Below are 23641 nucleotides of genomic sequence, written 5' to 3'. Positions count from 1 at the left end.
CTTTAATCTAAACCTCGTTCAAAGAATTCTCAACTGCAGAGAGGATTTGTGTCTTTCTGAAAATGCCCTCAAACTATTTCAAACCGCTCAAACTCTCAACGTTTTAGTTGGAAAGTCTCAGGAACAAACGATGACGTCAGACAGAGCAAAGAGGCGCTTCAGTGTGAAAGGTCAACACTTCCATTTCAGACCCAATGCTGACGATACAAAGAGAGTTGGGAGGAAGCAGGACAGAGATGCGAGCAGAGGATGGATTTAAGATCTAACCCCTGCTTGAAGACATCTCTCCCAGTTAGAGTGTGAACCAGTGTGGGCGGAGTTTGTCCCTGTGCATCTAAACAGTTTAACTAAACCATCAACGTGTCTGAAAGTATCGGAGGCTTAGACTTCCTGGACTATTATCTACTACAGAGTGACATAAAGAGCTGCTAGAGTTGGAGAGATTTCAGTGTTTGGGCCCGGGTGTAGACGGCTTACAGCGACACAGTGCACTGTGGGGGGGCGAGGAGGAAGAGGGGGAGGATGGAGCCCAGAAGACCGTTACCCATGGGTGGTGTCATCCTCCACAAAGTCTTTGGCCTGTTCTGCTGTGATCACATCGATGTGACTCACCTGAAAACACACACACACACACACACAGACACACACAAACTGTTAAAACCCAGGACTTCTTTCTTTTCATTTCTCAAAAGGAGAAAGGTCTAAAATGCAGAGACTTCAGTGGAAGGTTGGAGTGAAAAGCAGAATCACAAAAAGCAACAAGGGAACTGAACACCAGTCAGTCAGTGTGTGTGTGTGTGTGTGTGTGTGTGTGTGTGTGTGTGTGTGTGTGTGTGTGTGTCCTGCCAAGATGCTTTGATAACAAAGCGATGATGACAGTTATGCAATGCCTTCAGACCCCCATGGAGAAGAGGGCTGAGGGGAAAATGACTCAGTGACAAAATGCATTTGTGACCCAGCAGAGGTGGAATGAGTGCAGGGAGATGCTTTGTTCATGGTCCGGTGGCATTTATAAAAGAAACGATTCATATTTACAGCATTTACTTCGCAGAGACGTAAACGCAGAGGACGAAGGCTCCACCTCCAGGCAAACACGTCTGTGAGGTCTGATCTGAGCATGCACACCTTCTCTTATTATAGATCTGACCTAGGATTTAAAGAATTACTGAATGCATAACGACTAATAAGAAAATTAGTAAAGTCAATCTGTACAGGGCCGTCCTTTGAAAGAGAGCAAGTCTCTCTTGAGCTATGCAGAGATTGGTGTGAGGGTAGTTAACACCGTTCCTCTTGTCCTTTTCTCCTTGTGTTCTCTGCCTTTCACCAGTTTGTTTTGCTTCAACAACATGGAATCTACATCTACTGAGAAAAGAATCCTGCTCTGGGTGTTTGGTGAAGGTCAGAGCATGGCTGTGTGAGGAAACCACCTGAGGACAACATGAATCTTTAATGATCCCTGCAGGGTCGCCGCCACATCCTGGCCCTGACAGCGAGTGGGAATATGAAAAGGAAGGAAAGTCACCTTGTTTCTGAATTTGACACCGTAGAACTTGTCGGCCGACTCGAGAAGCTCGGGCCTGAAAGTGGTGGTGATGAACTGAGCGTGGCCGGCCAGCTCCACAATCATGTCTGAGAGGGAAACGCAGCACAAAGACGACAAATCGTTACCGACACTTTCATCAATATCCAATTTATCACATCCAAAACGACCAACGGCGTCCTGGCATCTTACCTGAGACGGCCTTCCTGTGTTGGGCGTCGAGGGCCTGGTCGATCTCATCAAACAGGTAGAAAGGAGCGGGGTCGCATTTCTGGATGGCAAATATGAGAGCCAGAGCCACCAGGGACTTCTGACCTCCAGAGAGCTGCTGCATCTCCCTCATCTCCCCCTGCTTCCCTGTGAAGGACACCTACAGGGCGCGGCCAGGAGGCGTGTTAGAGAGACGCAGATGGAGACACGAGTTTAACAGAATCTGACAGACCAGCGAACAACGGCAGAAAGATTCAGTGAGGTTCTGAACCACTAATACGTTGGTGAATAAATGAGCATTACTCCTCCCGTGGCTTCACTCGGTTTGTTCATTAGCTTCATCTGTCAACCAACACTTCTGTGATATTTGCCTCACTTTCTATATTTCCTTTCAGTCGATTGTTTTGTCGTCAGCCTGAGACGGCGGGACACTCACTCTGATGCCGACTCCGGTGAACTGGTCTACAGAGGGGACGCTGCTCTGCGAGCCCGACCCTCTCTCACTGCCCTCGCCGCCCTCGCCTTCGTCCTGCGACTGGCTGCCTTCGGCGTCGCCCTTCTTCATCACCAGTGTGGCTTTGCCTCCTGGGACCAGTTTCTGGAAAACCTCGCTGAAGTTCTTTGACACCTGAAAGGGAGAAGAAGGGAAGTGATATTCTCATTGACATTATCATTACAAAAAGCACTTATTGACTACACATGTGTCCATATTGTCTTTAATGATGGATAGAATAGTGTCAGCAGGACTGTGGCTCCTCTGGGGTGAACTGTACCTGCTTGAAGGTGAGCTGGATGGCCTCGTACTTGCGCAGCTCCAGGACGTTCATCAGCTCCATGATGGATTTGTAGCCACGGTCCAGCTCGTCTTGCCGCTTGATGAGCTTCTCCTTCTGCTCGGAGAAGTTGACAAACTGGTCCAGGGCTTTCTTGTTGACGTGACTGTACTTCTTCAGCTCCGTGTTGCACTGCTCCAGTTTACGGAACAACTGCCAGACGGAAAGCGGGGGAGGAAAGAAATGAAAAAGTATTCATGAGTCCTCGTTTTGTGTTCCATTCTTGTATAAATAGATTTGACCATTTCTTTGCAACAATGGAGCGTTCATTGGATCAGAAGTGTTACGTATGTATGCATGTATAAGTTGTGCACTGAATTCCTGAGTGAGAACTTTGACATACTCCACTCATATCTGAAGATGGTACGACCTGATTAAGGACTGGACTGGCTCATATCTGACCTACATTCTTGGAACTCTTGAACGCCACATTCTTCCTCCTGCATTAGTATTGTCTAAGGAAGCGTGGGTTAATGCCATTGTTATCCAGCCCCCTCAACCACTTCTGCAATCAATGGCACCAATTTTTGCCCCTGAGCAGGAGGAGAAGGATTAGCTAGCCTTGTGGAGAAGGGGCGAAGACACACGCCTGCACTCAACACACAGACTGAGCTCCAGATAGAGAGAGAGCACAAAACAGTCTGAGTCACTGGTGAGTGGGTGGGATGTGATGGCCGCCGGCTTTATTCCTTAGGAGAGTGAGGTGTGTGTGTGTGTGTGTGTGTGAATGCATTTCCACAAAAAGCATTACTGAAGCAATAAGACCGAATGCATGGAAGAAATTATCTCTATTTCGTGTTTACTGCTACTTTGTTCATTGTGTCGATAGGATAAAGTGCTTTGAGAACAGGCTGCTGTGGTGAATCCGGCTCTGTCGCAATTCTGTATTTCCTTGTGCAAAAGAATCACTCAGAATCCAAGAGGTTTACTCCTTTCACCTGTAATTATCTACTGCAAATGATCAGTGGAGAGTGGTGTCACATGATACTTCAAGCTGCATTTAGACATCAGTCAGCTCCACACGTTGTTGTGGCTCAGCCTGAGTTTTTGTACGATTTGTTATAGTTTATTTGTTGTTCTCGTTACAATGAGCTTCACTTCCAGCAGCAGCGGCTCTTTCCTCTCTGTCCATACCTGTTTGAGTGTGAGGGTCTGGTACTTCTCAAAGGCCTCCTGAGGCAACGAGCCCAACTCTCTGATCTTCTTCATGCATTCCTCCTTCTTCTTCAGCAGCATGCCCTGTCTGTTGGTCATCTTCTCCAGCTCCTTGGTGTCGTGGTTGATAGCGTCGTTCTGCTCTTTTTCAATGTTCTTCCAGCGCTCCATACTCTTTATGTGGTCCTTGATCTCACCCTCTGTCGTGTCAATAAAGGAGTCCAGATCTGGGAAGATAGATGAGATCATTGCTTACATGTGGTAACACTGTCAGGACCTAAAGGATCTCGTATAGAAAATGATAATATAAATAAACTTTTAAAAAGCAGACTACAAAAGCTAGATTAGGTTCTGGGCGGTCAGATAGAAAAAGAAAACAGCATGAACTCCTTAGAAATACAGGACTTTCATCTTCACTGAGCAGACAGGAGCACTGCTTTGGTTCATTCAGCCTCCATCAGCAGCGTGCACTACCACTCTGAAAGACTCTTTTCATCTTAATGGAAGAAGGAGAGGGCCAAAAGGAAAACTGTAGAGTTGTCAGGCCGAGACCTTTGCAACAAATGAAGTTGGTCAAAAACGGCTCAAGAAGAAGGTCAAGCTATAAATAAGTAAGTTTTGAAGTGTGATTAAATAATTATTCAAACTGTTTCTCACCACCTGATCTGAGTCAGAGCGCAGCCAGAACATTCACACAACTGTGCTGCTCTGTGATTGGACTGATTGACCATCCTCCACAAGACACCGCCCAATTAGAATTCAAAAGCATTTATCTGAAAAGTCACAAGCTAAATTTGATACTAGCGGTATCCTCTGTTGTCTCTTTACTCCTTTGCTTACCTTCTGATCGGGACAAGGTGTCTTTAACACGTTTGTTGATGCCATCCAGCTCAGAGGTTGTGGCTGTGAGCACTGTGCCTCCCTCAGTCTCTCGCAGCTCATTTAGCTCCTATGACGATGCAATACAGGCCACATGAGGGAAAAGGATGTATATGTACATTCAGACCCAACCTAATAGGAACTCTATGCTTTATCCACTATAGACAAAAGCCTCCATTAACAACAATACATCATTTTGACATAAATAAGTCTGCATAATCAATGAAAAGATGTACATATCCTGGAAGAAGAAAGAAGAATGATGGAGGCAAAGCCTTGCTATAACATTTCCTTATCTTCTCATACAAACAGCTGGGCTATGAAGAGAATGAGCTCTTATCTATGCTGCGGACTTAAAGCAGGCTGTACCTGCTCCACTTGGTCCAGACGCTTCCTTAAGTTCTCATTGAGGTAGGTCTCTACTCGGGTCATGATGCCCTCCAGCTTGATTCTCTCATTCAGCAGCTGTCTGTTGTCCTACAAGCAGGCAGAGGAACAAAATCATAAAGCACGTTAGATTCACACACAACGTTACAGCACTAACAGTATCTCCCTCTCTGTGTCACATGGTGGGGAGGAAAGCAGTGGTTGCAGAAACAATTATGGCAAATTAGGCTAATTTGAATCAAGTTTCGACTTTGGAGAACTCATCTGGACCGCCCCGATAAGCCAGAAACCCCTCTGCGTGTGTGTGTGTGTGTGTGTGTGTGTGTGTGTGTCTATGTGTGTGTGTGTTCAGGTTGATTCATATGCAGATAAACACCATATTAACAATAACTCATGAATGCAAAACCAATTGATTTGGTGCCAGCAAGACAATTCAACAGTCACTGCCTTGACCAACCAGACATGAAAGGCTACAAGTGGCACACAATGGCCGCCGGAATGGTTGAGGGTTCATTGAGGTAAGAGCAGAGAGCTGAGAGCAGCTGGCAGTGAGGAGGCAAAAGGGAGCAACTCCAGATCACAAGAACAGCCCACACACAGCTGCTGCTTTGCTAACCTCACCTCACCCGAGCAGGAGGCAGAGCAGGAGGGAGCAAGGGAAGAGTTAACTTAATGGAGAGAAAAGGTGCTGTTGAATTGCACAAACTATGCTGCAGAGACGTGGGCAAGAAGCCTCTTCATCATCTACCTATGATGATGTAGGCCACTGCAGTAACAAATGTCTGAGCACGTTGGAGGAAAGAGGTGTAAAGCCTCACTGTCTCTGATCCCATCAGTGATGTAAGAGACAGAGGCAGAGTGCTGATTAAGCAATATCTGCTTGGTGTGACATATAAAATCCTCAATAATGTATTCATGTAGATTTGGAGTAAAACTCTGGTGGCTAGCCGGTGGAGTCCTAGTAGGAAACACCCTGATTAAAAGTGTTTCTTCATTTCCAAGTGGAGATGACGAGCTCTAAGCTGACTCAGCTACAAATCCTGTAGTACAAGTCAATATCTCTGACCTGCTGGAGCTGGCGGATCTCATCGTTGAGGTCATCGACGCGCCTCTGGTCCTCCAGGCTGAGCTGAGAGAGTAGATCAGTGCCCAGTTCGGCTTTCAGTGATTCCCTGGTGGACTCCATGGCGTGGAGGCTGGCCTCCAGACTCTGAAGACTGCGTTGCTAATGAGGTTAAAAGACGAAAGCTCAGTCAATACATTTGCCAAACTCCTAAGAACTGAGTGGGTTTAACGTTGTCATTGTGAAACTTCAGATGATGACTCATTACCTTGGGCATGAATGTCTTCTCTGACTGTTGCCGCTTTTCTTTCAGCATCTTCATCTCTGACAGAATGCTGTCTCTGGACGCCTTAAACTTCCTCTGCTGCGTTTCAATCTGCTGCATCTGGTTCATCAGCTGGTCGATCTCATTGTTGATGCGTAAAAGTGGCCGTTAAAGAAGCATAAAGCCAGCAGCTAAGCAGGTCAAGAGAACATCTGAGAGGAATCCACTGGTTGGATGTCTCTAGGCAACATGGTTATGACTTTCTACTGGCTCGTGTATGAGAGCATGCTGCATTTCTGAATGCTGAAATGGAGCAAACCCTTGTTCCCTACTGCAAACTAACAAGATGCACAGAACCTTTAATGGAGGTGCAAGTGCTCCGATAATGTGATTGGGTTCCCAAAGGAAGTTCATGTCATCACTGACATCAAGGCAGAAGATTAAGAGAGGGTGCGTGCACGCATCATTACACTAAGCTAACAAACTTCCTATTGATCCTCCAGGACTTGAGGGACTGCAACACTACACTGAGATTTAAAAGGACTCAATATGCGCCGACACCAATCAATCTGCCAGTGGTTTAATTGATTTAGAAAGGGCTGCTGAAAGTCACAGCCAGGACTTCCCTCCCCTGTGCTGCCTGGGGAAAATAGACCATCTAAAGATTTCCTTGAATTGAAACAGCTGACAGCAGGAAACTAATTCTGCTGATTTAACACAAAAACAAAGTGAATCTGTGATGACGACCTTTCACCTTTGACATCTTTACTCATTTCTAATCTTTTAGAAATATAACAGCTGCATTCCACATAACCAAGTCAATCCAGCTGCAGCAGCTCTGAGCGATCATAACGCAGGCACGACCTCAACGCAACCAATACTGAGCTAGTGGCAGAATGAATATGACAACTTAAAATAGAAGGGAGGGATGCATCAGAATAATCCCATGCTTATCTGAAGGGCAGAGGTGGAGGGTGAACAACAGAGGGCTTTTAAATAATTGATCTGCTCTCTGACTCACCGCTGCAGGAGGAAAGGACACAGGGGAGCGCATGTCATCAGCTCGGTTAGCCATGGCTCCTGCCCACTCACTCAGGTACACACATTAACCCCATGTACACATGAAGAGTTGTGTGTGTGTGTGTGTGTGTGTGTGTGTGTGTGTGTGTGTGTGTGTGAGGAGCTACACAATGACACAGGAGTGCAAATACACAGATAAGTAGGCCTGAGCGGAAGTGAGCATACATACAAACACCACCTACAGGTAAACAGAACTCTCAGGTGACATCTCCGTTTGTCCAACACACCGGTGAGTCATGGCTCTGGCCAATGTGACCCTTATATCCTCTAATCCTTCTTGAACTGCTAAGACCGTCTCGTAACATCCCAGTCAGCCTCCCGTAGGCTTTGAAGCAGCAACACAACCCGGCCAGCTTTAATCCGCCTTGGAAACACAGACTCAGCCGTGTGACATCACCCTGTAATTGAGTGAGGGCAGCACTTAAGAGGGTTAGAATTCTTCTCCTTAGTGATCCCGGACAGAGAAGACACTGCTGCTGCACACTGCACTTTAGCAGACACCTGTATACGAACTCAGTCATCATGTCAAAAGAAGATAGAACTTTAAACACTTCTTAGACGCAGATGTAACTTTTGTTCATCATCCAATAAAACTGTTGCAAATGTAGAAGCGCTCTTACTTTGTTCTGCTAAAAGTTCTTATGGAAGAACATTTCTCCACGGACAGCAGTGAAATAGCATTAGCTGCATTGTTTTACTGAACATTTGAAGTAGAAAGGATATGTTCAATGTTCCTGCGCAGGTTCTCATTGAGCTTCGCCTCAAGTTCACCGAGTTCTTCCTCAGCTTTCCTCATGTCTTTCTGCAGCTCCAGACGAGACTTTCTGGTATCGTAGTAGCCTCCCGTCAGGGCTCCACGGTGGCTCACCTGGTCACCTAAGAGGTTCATATGCATCATGTAAGACCACCAGTAGGTTAACATAACAATCTTATAATGTTTTGTGGTGGCACATGGTTTTAACAAGGAGAGCTGCCATCGCTCCTTAAATCTGCTCAGTGGCACTGTGGCAGTGCAGCAGGCCAGCTTACCCTCTAGTGTAATACAGTCCATGGTGAAAGCTCTGGCCAACTGGGTGGAAACCTCCATGCTGCGACAGATCAGGGTCTTCCCGAACACATGCTTGAAGGCCTTGTCGAAGGTCTGGCTGTATCGCAGCTTGCTGATCATAGGGATGGCGTCCTTTGGGAGAGGAGGAGGGCAAACACAGGTCAGCATCAATCACAGTGCAGTGCCACAAACAAAGACTTTACATGCATCAGAGTAACAACAGCGTTTATCAATATATGTTAATATGTAGTAAGTACAGGCCTTAAATGTCTATGTCCAAAATTACTACGGGCCAAGGCTCAATTATTGGTAAATGTTTTGCACATTGCTGACACTGCCTGGTTTCCCTTTTTAGCCTTTAGCTGTCAGCTTAATTCCGCTCATTTTAAAACAATGCTTGAAAACTCTCTCATGATTTGAACTGCTGAGGTGTAACTAAGAGCTTACATTGGTCTCTGGGTATGCAGTATCTCTGACATCCAGCTTGGTGAGGGGCAGGAAGGTGACTTCCCCTGGGAGGTTCATTTTGTTGAACTCCATCAGGATCTTGGTGCTCACTTCGTCAGTCTCCACAATGTGGTAGAACAATCTGGGGGGAAGTGAGAGGAGGCACACAAGTACAATGAAGAAGAAGAAGAAAAAAGTGAGCACGTAGTAAGCGGTCATCGTCAGTGGTGAGTAAAATAAGACCTGTGTCGGATTCAAGATGCAACAGGCACTCCTTTAATCAGAGCTAAGATTATTTAGTAATAGATGTAGTTTTCCCCACCTGGTACCAGCAGTCACCTCCACACAGGTGTAAAAGGCGGGCTCACACTCAAAGTTGTTCATGACAATGCCGTGGTAACCGTTGATGACATGCTGGTTGATGCCCTTCCGACGGAAATGCTCAAGGACTTTGTTGATGCTGTCAATGCCATTCAGAATAGCCTGAGGAACCACAGGATGGAGAGGAGAATACGGAGCTATGAAAACTAAACTGTAACTGGATCTGAACGCCATTTCAAAAGGCGATGTACGGCTTTGGATTTTCAACATATCACATGATGACAACAATAAAGTTGTGTGACAAGAAGGCGTGAAGCACCGTCTGGGCCCTTTGACAAGTACTGTGAATGGAATCTATCTTTTGACAAAACATAACTAATGTGGAAATCAAGTGCAAATGTCAAGACCATATTCTAGTGTTAATAAATTGACAAAATGGAGTAAAATAATAATAAAATGGATATTAGAGTCAACTCAAGGCCGAAGACAGAATGATGGAGCTTGGATCATGATGAAACCCATTTGTCCCTTTGATCTCAGCAGACATTATTCTGAAGTGATATCTGACTGATGTATCCGCCCGGAAGAGACAAGCGGCGGTTTGGGGGCCGAGCCGAGAGGTGTGAGTCACATGTAGATGTAGCTGGCAGTAACAAAGCACATGAATGATTCTGTTTGATCTACTAATCCTGACAAACGGCTCAGGGTCTCAAAGTGAGTCAGTTACAGTATTCAGCTGGGCCTGTTTTTCCATTTCTCCTCTCTTGATACTGGAAGAAATGATAGCGTGTGTGAATGTTTGATGGATTGGTGGCACATGTTTACTGATGTACTGATCAGGTGTGTAGACGAGGTGCAGAGAAATGACAGGTAGGACATGATAGATTTGTGTTGACATCCAGTTCGTCTGCTCTTTTTCTCTCTGCCTTTCTGTCTCTTAAACATGCATTTGAACGTCATGTAGCTCAGTTATGCAATTCAGTATTTACACAATCCGGCACTTATAGACACAGACCTTGCCAGTGGCAGCTCGAAGTAGCTGTTGTTTCTTCTCCAGGTCCTCACGTTTGGCTGCCAGCGCCTGCTGCTCTGCGTTCTCCTCACGCCACAGGTAGCTGGACACACACAGCAAGTCACACACTGTTAGACTTATGCCACCAGAAGCACCAAAACACAACTGAGGCCACTCAGCATTGAAGCTTTTATAAGCATTTTTAGATGTTTAAACTCTTCTGTTCATCCTCATTTCCAAGCATAGGGGTTGAATGGTTTTGGAATACTCTTTAATTATTCATAATTGATCCCAATAAGAAATTATAGCAATAAAAGTGTCTGGCAGCAGAGTAAGTGATATAAATAAAGCTCATCATTTAGGTGGCTTGGTGACATTCACTGGAGAAAATACCAACAAAGGCTGCAGGGCCAAACCAGCATACTGGCTTAAAGGGACAGTGAACAATAAGAGTACATGAGTCATCTAGACACATTCAACCAACTGATGCTAGAGTGCTGTGTGTGGTAAGACAAGGACACCATGACGACGAAACATTTGCATTCAATTGAGGCAAAGGCAGGAGAGAGGAATGTGTCTTACTTTCTTTCACTCTGCAGCTCATCCTTTCTGTTCTTCACTTCATAGTACTTCTTGTCCAGCTCCTCAACACGAGTCTTCACCTCATTTAGATCCTGATCCAGTTTCTAAAGAGCCAAATCAAAAGCGGGTCAGATGCACTCCACTTTTAATGGAACAGTTAGAACTTTTACTGCAGATATACATGAATTATCATTGCCAGCACAGTAAGCTTATCAAAGAGTATCAACTGCTCCTCTTACACTGTACTGCTCCAGGTTCTTCTCCTTGTTAGTCTCTGTGTCCTCGAGGTCTTTGTGGATGGCTGCGATCTGTCTCTTTTTGTCATTGATGGCCTGGTCCAAGGACTTGAGCTCTTTCTTGATCCACTTGTCTCTCTCCTCCTTTGAAGTGAACTGGCTGCCACGGCCCTGCTTAGCGTAAAGGTCTGTCCTCTCCTGTGTGGCCTGGGCGAGTCTGGATGGGATCAAAGCCACAGAGAGGAGAGAGAATTTAGTTTTGTTTGATCGATTGATTTGATTTATGTGACACTCCCGGTGATAAAAATAAAGATCACATGCAAACAAACTGTTTCAGAACCTAAACATAAACTCTCATAACATAAACATTATCCCAGTTATGGCTGGTGACCTGGTGCTCCAGGGGAAAGAGCCCTTTGTGAGTCATCCCTACCTGGAAATGCCCCGCTCCTCTTTTTCCTTCACCATGTTAAATTTGGGCTCCGTCTCCTGCAGCTCCTTTTGCTTCTCCTCAATTTTCTCCAGCAGCTTTTGACGCTCCTTCAGCAAACGTTTCTGAAAGAGCAACAACATGCCGTCTGACAACAAGTCCAAAAGTAAAGAACAAGAGGCATGATGTGGAAGAGAAGAAATGTAGAGCAAAGAGTGGGCAGAAAAAACTACTGTGAAACAGAAGAAGAGGCAAAAAGGCATGTACTTGTATAGAGACACAAACTAAGAGGCAGTAGAGCTGCCATTCAAGCTGCCCACCTGCTAATCAATTAGCAGGGAATCTACACACCAACCCTCCAATTTTGTCCTTACAAGCCACTGCCACAACTCAAGACATGGGGATAAATTTACTTTAGATGCGTTCCACATTCACAAAACATTGTGAACACAATTGTGACACATCTCCAATGGCAGCACCAACCTACAACAGACACATCATGTTCATCTGCAGTGGAAAAAAGCTTGTGACGCAGTTCTGTTTCCCCTGCTTTTGTAAATCCTGACCATTGCTGCGCAACCATGAGCCAGGTGGGTTTCATCCAACCAGCAGCCAGCATGCCTGCGACTCATCATGGTTCACCAACAGACTCAGCCAATAAAGCTGTTAAGTATGATTCGCTTCTTCACTGAAATCAGTCAAAACACACACGGAACACGCAGCCATATGGAAGATGATCAATGCCAGCGCTGCACATACAGAAGAACCTCCTGCCAGGAATAATGCAGAATAACACCGATGGCATGAGTCTCATATGTAGAGGAGTGTTTTCCCCAGAAAGCAATACTACTACAGACATTCTATGGGATATTGGACTATACAAATGAAATTGACGACTTGACTGGACTTTACCATCAGACGCAGTACTAAAAATATGAACTTTGAACTGTTCACTTTGTGTAATAAGTGTTCTTCTAGAGGGAATGAGATTTAAATACTTCTGAACCAAATCCTTTGTTTTATATTTGTTAAGACAGAAAATGTATCTATGACCACATTGCCAATCAATTCAGTATTAGGGTCATTATTGGACAATGCTGGTGTTCCATTTCATTTGATTGTAAATTGTGCACCTCTTTGGTTCCTAATTCATATTTACAGACTAAATCGAAGCATTTGTAGTAAAGCAATAAGTGGGTAAAAAGATAGAGAAGACTTTAATTCAGTGACGGTGAGTGAAGTGGGGTCTTGTGCACGATCACGTGTGCAGAGTGACGCAGACGGGAGGCTTCCGTACCCTCTGTTCACTGTTGCCTGCCAGCTCGTCCTGCAGGTCCTTGGCCTTCAGCTCCAGCTTGGTCCTCTGCTTGATCTGCTCCTGCCGCTCGGCCGAAAGCTGCTCCCTCTCTTCCTTCATAGCGGAGATCTTGGACTTCAGCTCACGCACGACACGCTCCGTCTCCTGAAGAACAGGGAGCGGAATCGGGATTGAGGATTATGTGCAAAGGAGAGCAAGCACAACACGGTGGTTCCTCCATTATCCATTTACCTAACACAGCTGCACAATGTCAGTCAGGAGACTACGTTTGGCTCTCAGCAACGTCAATGATTGTTCTCTCAAAGCTTCTTTCAAAGCGTTCAGTAAGAGATCACATACTGATATTTGAATGAAATTTTATTAAATGTGAGCACAGATTTAAAATGACCTTATGAGACAAATTATAATGAACTCTTCTATTCTGGATATGGCTGACACAAAGTGAGTAATAATGCAGCGGTACCATTCATCCTCTCTCCATAAAAGCTCTGACAACATTCTCCATCGTTAATGTCTCAATAAGTAAATTCTACCCTACCATGTGTCACAGTGCAACATCATTGATCAAATCAAAACGATTTGCTTCAATCTGACATTCACAAACTTGACATTTTATTTTTGAACACCAATAAATATCCAGACCTTTATATAATAACAATGTGGTGATGTGTAATTTGTGTTGTTTGTCCCCCACATGAATCCTAGATGTATTGGTCTGTGTGGTGGAGAATCTTACCTCTACTTTGTCTCTGGCATCCTGCTGGGCATCACGCAGCTGTCTTGATTTGTCTCCACAGGTCTCCCTCTTGGAAGACAACTGAAAAACCACACACAGGAAGCTTCACATAAAGGCCGTGCACAATGGCACAAGAGCCTGGCTACAGAACAGAGGGGCTGCAACACTTCTAAATAAAATGCATCAACCATTAGACGAACAACCAAGATATCAGCATGACAGCAGCCGTAGCCATACTTTCATTTAGTGTATGATTGTCACCTCTTGCTTATTTATTACAAGCAAAAACATGCAATTTATTCAATATCATGAAGACACATTTGTTACAAATGACTTTCATTTCCTTTTCTCCTCATGTTACCTCATCCAGTTTGGCACGAGTTTCGTTCAGCTCCTGGTTGTAGATGGTGTACTCCAGGGCTCTCCTCATCTTGTCCCATTTCTGGTACTGAGCCAGCTCCTCCTTCTCATCCTCCAGGGTGTGCAGTCGCTCCTCAATGTACTTAAGAAGCTCGTTGATCTTCTCTCGCTTCCCCTCTGGGAGACAAAGTCATGAAGCTGCTTGAAAATTGCAGTGCTAAATGCTGTGCACACTTGCCAGTGATGAATTAAAAGCTAATATGCTACATTAGAACAGGAGCTGTACATTTATGTGTCATATCACCACATTTCTAAATTATCATCGCATATTGAACGGTCCTTGGTAAATAATAATGGAAGGAATATTGCTACACCACATTTCATTCTGAAATGATCAAACCATTTGAAAACGTAGTGAAGAGGATAAAGACAATACTTAAACACTACAACTTGATTTTTGAAATTAAACATCACTTGTTTTTGCCATTGTGCACCCTGTTCAGTATTTAGCAGTGTTTCAGTAGTCAACTTAACATTGTAAACAAGATGAGAAAAAAAAAAATCTAATCAAAGCTAATCGAATGCCAACTCATCAATCAAAATTGCTAAATACAGCCCTAGAAACAGCAGTGAAAGAACCCTTACCCGTCTCCTTCATGAGAGAAATACTCTCCTCTTTGCGCTCATCATACACACGGGTCCCTGCCACCTCTCTCAGGAGCTTCAGACGCTGGGAGTCTGGTGCAGTGGCCATTTGGTTGATCTGTGTTAGATAGATAGATGGATAGACTTTCATTAATCCCAAACTACATTTTAGAGTTTTTGATTAAGCAGATGTCTTCATTTCTATTTCACAAATTATTTCAGCCTGTAATCGGCCGAGCATCTAATGTTTATGATTTGAATGAACATGATAGGAAGACCACACAGAGGCAAAGATAGTCTGAGCTCCTGTTTACAGTCCTGCGTGCTGCAGTGCATTTCATAGCACTGAAAAAGAATTAACTTCAGTGTTGTGTGTTGCACAAGTGCGAGGTATGGTGCCGACTCTTTTCTCACCTTTCCCTGCTTGACAATGTAGTAGGGGTTACTGCGAGAGAAGCCAGCACTCTCCAGGAGGTTCATGACATCATTTTTGCTGTAACAATCACAGACACCATCAAGTCAGTGCTGACATGGACACAAACACAGAGTAGATATTTCCTGTGGTTACAGGAGCATAGGCAGTGTATTACACAGCCATACTTACGTCACCATCTTCTTATCTAAGAAGTACTGGTCCTTCTTAGCGCCAATGACACGCCGCAGGGAGACTTCCTCTTTGTCAATCTAAAAGGGGAGACATTCGTCACCGGTCAAGAGAAGCAGCAGAGTTGGCTGGTTACACAACAGTATTACCAGGATGTGCAATTACAGTTTCGCAACCAGGTAATAAGTCTCTGAACACCCTGCCTTTTTTCAGTTGAATAAAGCACTGTGTGGTTTGAGAGGACACTCGATTGCAATCATCAAAACCATCAGAGCTACAGACATCTACTGCATATGAAGGAAACGATTCAAAAAATAAACTTAATATCAAGGTAATATTGTAATTGTATTGTATGTCTTCCACTAGCTTTTGTTCGCTAAAAGAATTACTGCATGTCCAAGGATATTTACTCAACAACATTCAAAATACACTCATCCTAATGCAATGTAACACAACACTAACATCAGAACCAAACATGACAAAAGACAGGACGTGATAACAAAAGCTGAATGTTAAAAGCCTAAAAATTGTACAGGAGAGCTTTTCTGACCACTTACACATGTGGGCCATATTTTGACACAGGCAACTTCATATCTAACAAAACAAACCTTTAATGATTTATGATTGCTAAGAACGAACTGATCGATTTGTCTGCAATTATATTGATAGGATGCAGATACAGTAAATATGGAGGTGGGACATTCTTACCGGCAGTCGGTTGTCAGAATTGTCAAATATAATCTCCACAAAAGCCGAGATGACACGAGGACCAGTTCCTTCCTACAACAGCAGGAAATACATGCATCGGTTAGCGCAACAACTACACATCAGCTATTTACAATTACTAATATACTGACATAAAATAATGATTGACATAGTGTTGTGAAACATACAAAAAAATAAATTCTGTATCCGCTGCTGTTGACATGCTTAACCCTCCACTAACAAGGAGATACATACTAATCTAATTATAAAAGATTCAAAATAACAGCTGAAATGTATTGGTGTTGTTTCATTTGTTTGTATTTACATGGAGCAAGGCCAGACGTTGTTCAGGTCGAAGGTGGCTGAACTCATCACTGAGCACAAACTGGATGGCTAAGGACATGGAAAGAACACGTCATTTATATGAACATAACAAAATACAGAGATAAAAATGTTTGCTTCCTGTAAAATTAACTTTTTGACTCACTTACCGTAGAAAAAGTTACTTTTTCCTGACCCATTTCGTCCAACTGTACCAGACAAAAAACATAAAACAGAGATTGCTGAAAGACCATATATTCAAATTGTTTATTTACTTTTGCTGGAAATCAAACATACAGTCTGATCTGTCAATCTGTCACACAGAGACAAAATCCTCCATGAGACCACAACTCACACAGTGTTTGGAGCAAATGCAGTATGTGACGAACACAAACTCACCGATGACATTGTGCTTTGGACTGAAGGGATCCACCACTGTTTGGTCCCTGTAACTTCGGAACCCCTGGATGATGACCTGCGACACGATGTGTACAATTTAAGCATCCCCTGGAAATCTGACTTTATAACATTCAAGAGTGCTCCAATTGTCGTTGATGGTGCAAACTATTGACTAATTCTATTAAACAGACTTGATATAAATAAAGTAAGTGTGTAGCTTGGTTCTACTAAGGTGTAACAGACGATACACCGCAGAATGGAAGCGATCGAAGACGGGCCACTATTGACGGGCCACTATTGAAAGCAGCCACCGTCAGTGAGCTGCTTTAAAAGGCGCACAAAAGTATGTTTGTTTATTTAAGGAGACGAAGCTCTGTTAAGTTCACCGAATAGTAGAAACCACCGGCTTTATTTGGCTAAAACGAGTTGTGTGAAGAGATGTAGCCAACGTTAGCCCGGTAACGTTAGCGTAACCTGCAGGAGGGGGACGGGCAGTTAAATTCAAGCAAACTGTCTAATTTTGCAATTAAACTTCTATTAGTTGTCGTGCGTTAACTAATTGTGTTATTCTGACCACAATAATTCGATGAATCTGTCAATTGTACTGAATAAGCTCAGCGATAACATTACACTCGGCAACACGCATGATGCCGTTAGCATTAGCTTACCTGCTTGATGTACATGACTGCCTAAGCAGGGCGTCTCCTCGGCTGAATATGGAGATAAATCCCCCCCTCCACTAAACCGGAGCAGATGGGAATATGGTTATCCAAAATTTGCAAATAAACAGATATTATAGCATTCCAAATTGATAGAGTGGAAAAACAAAATAATACAGAAAATGGCGGCGGGGGCGGGATGAAATGGAGCGTTCTATTATGGGAAAAAAGGGGGTGATAGAAATAAAGTGTGAAGTTGTGGTTTAGGATCACATATGCTACACAACAATAACAAAAAACATATATTGTGAAATTCAGAATTATCTTTTAGCACGTCAATGGACAAATGTCACTCTTCAGACATTATCGTGTGATTTATTCTTACATTAGTAAAGTTGGTACAGTCCGGAATTCTGTCTTCTAGGCGCCAAAGACCCAGGGAGTCGTTTTGCGACTCTCTTTACGGCAGTCCCGAAACCTGAACTAAATAGATTCTCGTGTGATGGTTACGTGCTTTTTAAGTAATCTATGTTCTCTTATTTCTTACTTTGTCCTTATATTTGCAATTTCTTCTCTCACGCAGCCAGGTTTTGTTTTATACAGTATATTATTATTGTTTTGGTCATGACGTGTTCAATTAAGTTCCATTTAAAATATACCGTATATTTGAGGCACTTCATCCAGTATTTCACAACAAAGTGTCATTATAGTTCTAATCTGATTCAATATTGATTTAAGGTCACACATTTCATACTCAATGTAACTTCCTAAACTGTACTTGTCAGTGTGGTTAAGCACTTAGCTACCTAACCCTTTAGTTCTCTTTTAAACGTGACGTCGAGGACACTGCAGGTGTCAGTGTTGCCTGTTTTATATAGGCACAAGCATTGCCATTTACACTATTTACACTTGATTCCATGATTTCTTCATCTTCATTCGTACTTCAATAATTGATTACAGGTACACAACAACTTCATTTGAGTGGTGAAAACATTTATTAAACACTTACTGACATACACATTTATTGAAAAAGACATACAGACAGTAATTTTCAAATAAATTAGATTGAAATGCCTGACTGGGCTTCTGAAGAGGCAAAACAAACATCACAATATCAACCTAAGGCATGTATATTGCAGTTTTTCCACTGTGCCGAGCAGTCACAGTTCATATTAAGGCAGAGCAGTTATTGGGCTCAGGTTGAATTGGTGGAGGACTGGGGATTGGAGACAAGAGGTAGGGAGCGAGAACACAGATGGCTCAAAGTTTTTGGTGTTGAAGGTGAAGTCGCTTGAAAAAAAGGAGGCAGATTCTGGGGCACAAGGTGTGGCCGGTTCGGGGGTGGCGGTGTGAGCTGGGGCTGTGGTGAGGACCTCTGACTCGAACTGCAGCAGCTGGCCCATGAAGCTGAAATTGGGCGATACCACTGCCCGGCGTTGCTTGATGATGTCAAAAGCGGCGTCCAGTTGCAGCTGCTGGGTTCTCATGATGTAGGCCATGCAGATGGTGGGGGAGCGCGAGATGCCTGCCTCGCAATGGACCAAGACTTTTCCCCCTGATTGCTTCACATGATCTGGAAGGAGAAGAAGAATAGGACAAGGTTAATCATCTGTGGTGAAAAGACAGGAACAAAAGTGAGGCCAATATTGCATAAATTAAGTCATATAAAATAAATTAAAACACTGGACCTTTTGACATTGAAAACACATTGTTATGCAATTATTTTAATATCACCGCCTTTTGTGTTGCTTTTATTCTGAGTGAGACATTGATGTTTTTAAACAAAGGGTGGTTGAGACGAGGTTAATGAATCCTTAGGCAGGAGTTAAAACGGTGGTCGTCAACAAATGGAAAATCACATTTAAAGCGTGTAATCATTGCCTACTGCACACCCCCGCACACTAATTAATGCCTGCGCACACACCGACAGCATTCACATCCTTCCCAGTTCCTCAGCCGCTCTCGCTTTGACACACAAGCAGAGCCCTCGCTTGTGTCACACCTGGCAGTCACAGCTCTACGCAAGAGTTTCTTTCTCCTTCACTGCTGTGGGGGCACTGGATGCTGCACGTCTCGTCTCAGACACTTAGACGTGTGTTACTATTTAGAGCTGCGGCGCTCCTACACACTTGTCTGTACGTTCAAATGCCTACACACAAATCCTGTCTCTGCCACCTGTATAATCATCTTTGAACGACAGAAGGCAAGACCATATTTAAATCGTCAAACTACCACGGCCACCTACACACGGTAGCTATATCTATCTTTCTCACCATTGAGGACCACTTCTAGTCGGCCCCGGGAAAACACTGCAGAGGAAACGACTTGAATTCTGACAGCTCGGATCCTAAAAGCCACATGAATGAATCATGAACTTCCCATCTGGAGTGGAGGAAATAATGAGAGAGAGATGGGGGGTTTGACAAGGAGGAATGACAGCATCTGTGGGCGTCTTAATGACCATCCTAAAGTCATGGAGTGATGCTCCCTGATTGGCTGGAGATGGCACAGCAGCCCTCAGAGGATGTTTTCATCCGGGAGGTTGATAAATACGTGTGTTCCTCAGATGTACAGTACATCACACACAAGGTCAATTTGTTTCTGGTTTATAAATGGAGATGGATTTTCTTCTGAGGACCACGGCTTGCCTGGATCTGACTTGCATGCAAATCACACGGTGAGGAATGGAGGGTAAACCTTCTCCAATTTATCTGCCTTATGCAATCCACTGGCTAACACAAAGACATCCTGAATGTGGGCTGCAGCCCCAAACAATGCGCACTACCAACAATAGCAGCCACTCAATACAGGTCAGCCAATCTGCTGGTGGGGGAGCTTTGAGCTTGGTTATACCTGGCTATAAATAGCCACCAAGCACACTGTGTACATTTTTGCTGCTGCTATTATCCAGCACCTCTCTCCTCTCCCACTGACTCTCCTCCTCCGTAACAGAGTCACTGTCCCGCTGCCCTCAGCTCCATCAATGAATCCCACTTGCAACCAGACAACCAACCACTGTGCCTTTTCTTTGTGTGTCACGCAGCAAGCTTTTATCCTCCACCCAAACAACCTACACAACCACGCATGCTCTTGTGTGCACAGCACTCAATCCACTCTCTACCCTCCTCCACCCAGCCATTACTAAACAGGGACAGCTCACCCACTTGTCACACTGACTAGCCACACCCTGCAGAATAAGATGCCGAGATTAGGCCTTAAAGGCGATGACGGCATGGGAGATTTTTTTTCTTCCAATCCATGAAGTGGGAGGTGGGAAGGTCAGGAGGGTAAGGAGGAAGTGAGAAGAGGGAAAAGCTGAATGACGGGCTGGGTGAGCGGAGGGGGATTTAAGGCAGGAATCAAGTTAAACTGATTACTGTTGGCTTGCTTTTAGCCCTCTCTATTTGTGAATGACAGCGGGCGATAGGCATTAATAAAAGGGGAGAGGCTGCTATTTGAAGATGGTGAGGCATTTCAAAAATAAACAGGTCTATGTATAGGTGTCTCTGTCGCCATCACTTTCTTAATGCAGCTCCGCTTTTCCAAGAAAAGACTCCTTCTTAGTTGGGATATATTTATCTCTTTCCTAAGTTAGTTTGGGCGAGTGAACTGGAGAGGGTTGAATCACGAATCATCTTCTTTGCGAGGAAATGGAAAACTCAATCATTTGGCTACAGATACATACTTCTGATTCAAACGGTTGTTCCCCATAAACAGACACATTCCCATCAGCTGACAAAGTCAAAGACTCACCGATGAATTCAATGGCCTCCTGGAAGTGGGAGCTGATGTCGGCCATGTGGCTGTCTTCCACTGGGATCCACTTGTAGTCATAGTGGCCCTTGGCCGGCCGCATGTCCCTGCGTGACACGTTGAGCAAGGCCGTGATGTGAAGGTCGCTGAGATAGTCCTGTCTAGAGGCATGGTAGGCACTACCGAGGTAGAGGAAAGGCAGGATCTCTACAGGTTTACCCTGAAAGAGAGAAGAGAGTGGTGTGAGTCAAGTAGATAAGGAATACAACATTTAACACAGAGCACATTCACAGCCTTCTCATAAGACATAACAATGGGCCCCTAAACCTTTACAGCCACCTGACCTATAATCCCTGAGAAAATGCACCCCGAGCCACAACATCCAGACACCTGTCGGCCCCACGTAACAGTACATTATGTTCCTGTGCACACAGAACGCAAGGACGCCTGCAGCTACAAGGCACAGGTTTCCACTCAACTAATAAGGAGCCAAGAACAGAGAATAGTGAAGGAAGTATATGCTTTCAAGTTGGGCAGCGGAGGAGAGAGGAAAGGTCAAAGATGAAAGAGTGTGTTTCTCTGCAGGGTAACCGATGTCAGCTGGGTGGCTTTGAGTGGCCTCTCCCTCTGCTATTATATGAGCTGACCGGTGAGCAGGGAAGGTCAGAGAATATCATCTGTATGTTGAGGGATGCTGCCACAGTAATGTCCGTTAGGCCGGGAGGATGTGCTGTTTGTTTTTGGATATGAGTGGAAGCGTATGTGGGTGGTGTGAGGAAGAAGAGGTGCAGACACGAAGGGGACTGCCTGGGTGTTTCTGTTTCCATACCTGATCGTAATCTGGTTTGCGGTGACAGAGTTTCTCGCTGTGGCTGCTGGCTCTTTTCTCGCTTTCAGTTCCGCTCTGGTCGCTGGTTTTCACCTCAGTGCAAAGTTCAGGGTATTGAGAGTGGAAGTTCTCATATCCTCCTGACAGAAAAAGAGAAAACAAACAGAAATGTCAGAAATAAACTCAGAATAAATCTACCTCCCAGCACCCAGAAACACACACAAACACACACACACACACACACACACACATCCTGAAAAATACCACAGTTTATGAAACAGATTAAGCACTGGATTATAAACTTCATAACCTGATTGTGAGCGCGTAATTAATTACAGAAGCCCCACAGTTGGAGGACCGGTAATCCTTTTAGGCCAACATCCGGGGGACACGGAGGTGGCGAACGGAAATTAAGTCTTTCGACACATTAACACAACCTCGAGGGATTTATTTTGGATGAAAGAAATTGTTAGAGGGGAAATTCAATTTATTTTCCCCTTCTTCCAATCAATGAAAGTCACCGCACCAGCAGTTTGTGCCGCACTGACTCATCCGCTCCGTTTGACTCACGCAGGACATTTATCTCTGCTAGAAGTGTGAGAAGGAAATGGACGAGGATGACGAGAGTATTTAAGAGTAAAAATGTATTTATAATGCGGAAAATAAAGGCTCAGAAAACGGGCCGGCATTAGCGAAACACAAAGATGATGAATGTTCTGACAAAAGCCAGACGCAGAAATGAATGAAAGGTTTTTTGTTACATTTAAAATTAGAAGTAACAACGTATTTACATTAATATCATATACTTCCTATAATGAGAAGTCGTTCTTTCTGGTACTTAATGGAGAAAAAGAAATCCAGACCTAAAGTAACTTCGATTTAATTCCAAAACGCTTCTAACACACACTCACACACTCAAACGTCATTTCAACCACGGTATAACGAATGCGATGTTTCTGCCTATTAAATGTAGATCCTCGTATTTTTCTTGTTAAATCTTAAAATAAGCTTGAGCGAATGTAATCAAGCGAACATAAGCCATGTTGCACTGAAACACTTCACATTGTCCACTTTCCTAAAGCTCTCACCTTTCAGGAAACAGATGTTGGCCCCGCTCGCCAGATGTGAGAGGGTGTTTATTACTATTTGTGCTACACTGTCCTTTTTCAGTTTTTGCCAGTGGGACGTCCGGTCATCCAGAGCCACGATCGCCGATATGCTCCCCTCCCGAAGCCGAAACAGAGCGCTCTCGTCCGGGATGACAAACTGCAGAGGCACCGGTCCTCCCCGGGACCTCCGGACCACCACCGAGTTCAGGTTGACATTGACGGAGCCTTTGATGTTTGAGTTTGTGAAGGAGAAAAAGGGACGACAATCCACAATAAGGCAGCTCCCGCACTCCTTCCTGATGATTTTCCGCAGACGCCGTCCGTCGATGCTGGACACTTTCATTTTGACGGCTCGGAGTTATTTTTATTGCGTTAAGAATCGAGTTTCTACTCCGTGAGAGCGTAGTTCCCTGTGTGTGTCCGCGTCCACATTTCCTGCAAGGGGATTCCGGCTCGGCAGTTTTATGTGAATGGAACCTCCGGCGAGTGACGTCAAGAACCATATATGGACACCGACGAGGTGTGATCGCGGCGAGACACGCCCACGGAGCGCTGACTGGGCCGTGACTCCGCCCACGCCAGGGCTACATACACATACACATACTGAATCAACAATTACTCACCCCTCCTCCCCGAGCTCGTGTTTGCACCTACACCTGTCTGCAGTTTCAGCCTTTCAGGTTCTGCTTCTTCTTCTTCTTCTAAAGCTATTTGA

The 23641-nt window shown here is 44.4% G+C and overlaps 2 protein-coding genes across 2 annotated transcripts; both read right to left on the bottom strand.

Annotated features, from left to right (window-relative positions):
* Positions 1 to 203: 203 nt before the first annotated feature.
* smc3 (structural maintenance of chromosomes 3) lies at positions 204 to 17430 on the bottom strand. The gene is made up of 29 exons (XM_076171126.1): positions 17245 to 17430; positions 16577 to 16652; positions 16348 to 16386; positions 16182 to 16249; positions 15860 to 15931; positions 15152 to 15231; positions 14962 to 15040; positions 14548 to 14665; positions 13904 to 14079; positions 13543 to 13623; positions 12786 to 12950; positions 11492 to 11613; positions 11062 to 11275; positions 10823 to 10926; positions 10244 to 10343; positions 9230 to 9390; positions 8908 to 9049; positions 8442 to 8592; positions 8138 to 8288; positions 6336 to 6489; positions 6071 to 6229; positions 4987 to 5094; positions 4579 to 4687; positions 3718 to 3965; positions 2524 to 2736; positions 2187 to 2378; positions 1733 to 1910; positions 1523 to 1629; positions 204 to 612 (listed from the first exon to the last, which is right to left on the bottom strand). The coding sequence occupies exons 1-29, from the start codon at positions 17257 to 17259 to the stop codon at positions 541 to 543; spliced, it is 3654 nt and encodes a 1217-aa protein (XP_076027241.1). The 5' UTR covers positions 17260 to 17430; the 3' UTR covers positions 204 to 540.
* A 777-nt stretch (positions 17431 to 18207) lies between these two features.
* dusp5 (dual specificity phosphatase 5) lies at positions 18208 to 23377 on the bottom strand. Its single transcript, XM_076171197.1, has 4 exons — positions 22906 to 23377; positions 21818 to 21957; positions 20989 to 21208; positions 18208 to 18808 (listed from the first exon to the last, which is right to left on the bottom strand). Exons 1-4 carry the CDS (start codon positions 23267 to 23269, stop codon positions 18408 to 18410), a joined length of 1125 nt encoding a protein of 374 aa, XP_076027312.1. The 5' UTR covers positions 23270 to 23377; the 3' UTR covers positions 18208 to 18407.
* Between the last annotated feature and the right edge of the window lie 264 nt (positions 23378 to 23641).

The sequence above is a fragment of the Genypterus blacodes genome, unplaced genomic scaffold, assembly GCF_046128005.1.
Source record: "Genypterus blacodes isolate CSIRO-AG114 ecotype Tasmania unplaced genomic scaffold, CSIRO-AGI_Gbla_v1 ptg000240l_1, whole genome shotgun sequence".
In the NCBI taxonomy this organism is placed as follows: domain Eukaryota; kingdom Metazoa; phylum Chordata; class Actinopteri; order Ophidiiformes; family Ophidiidae; genus Genypterus; species Genypterus blacodes.
Note: the sequence above shows the minus strand (reverse complement) of the source record. Positions and strands in the feature narration are given on the sequence as shown.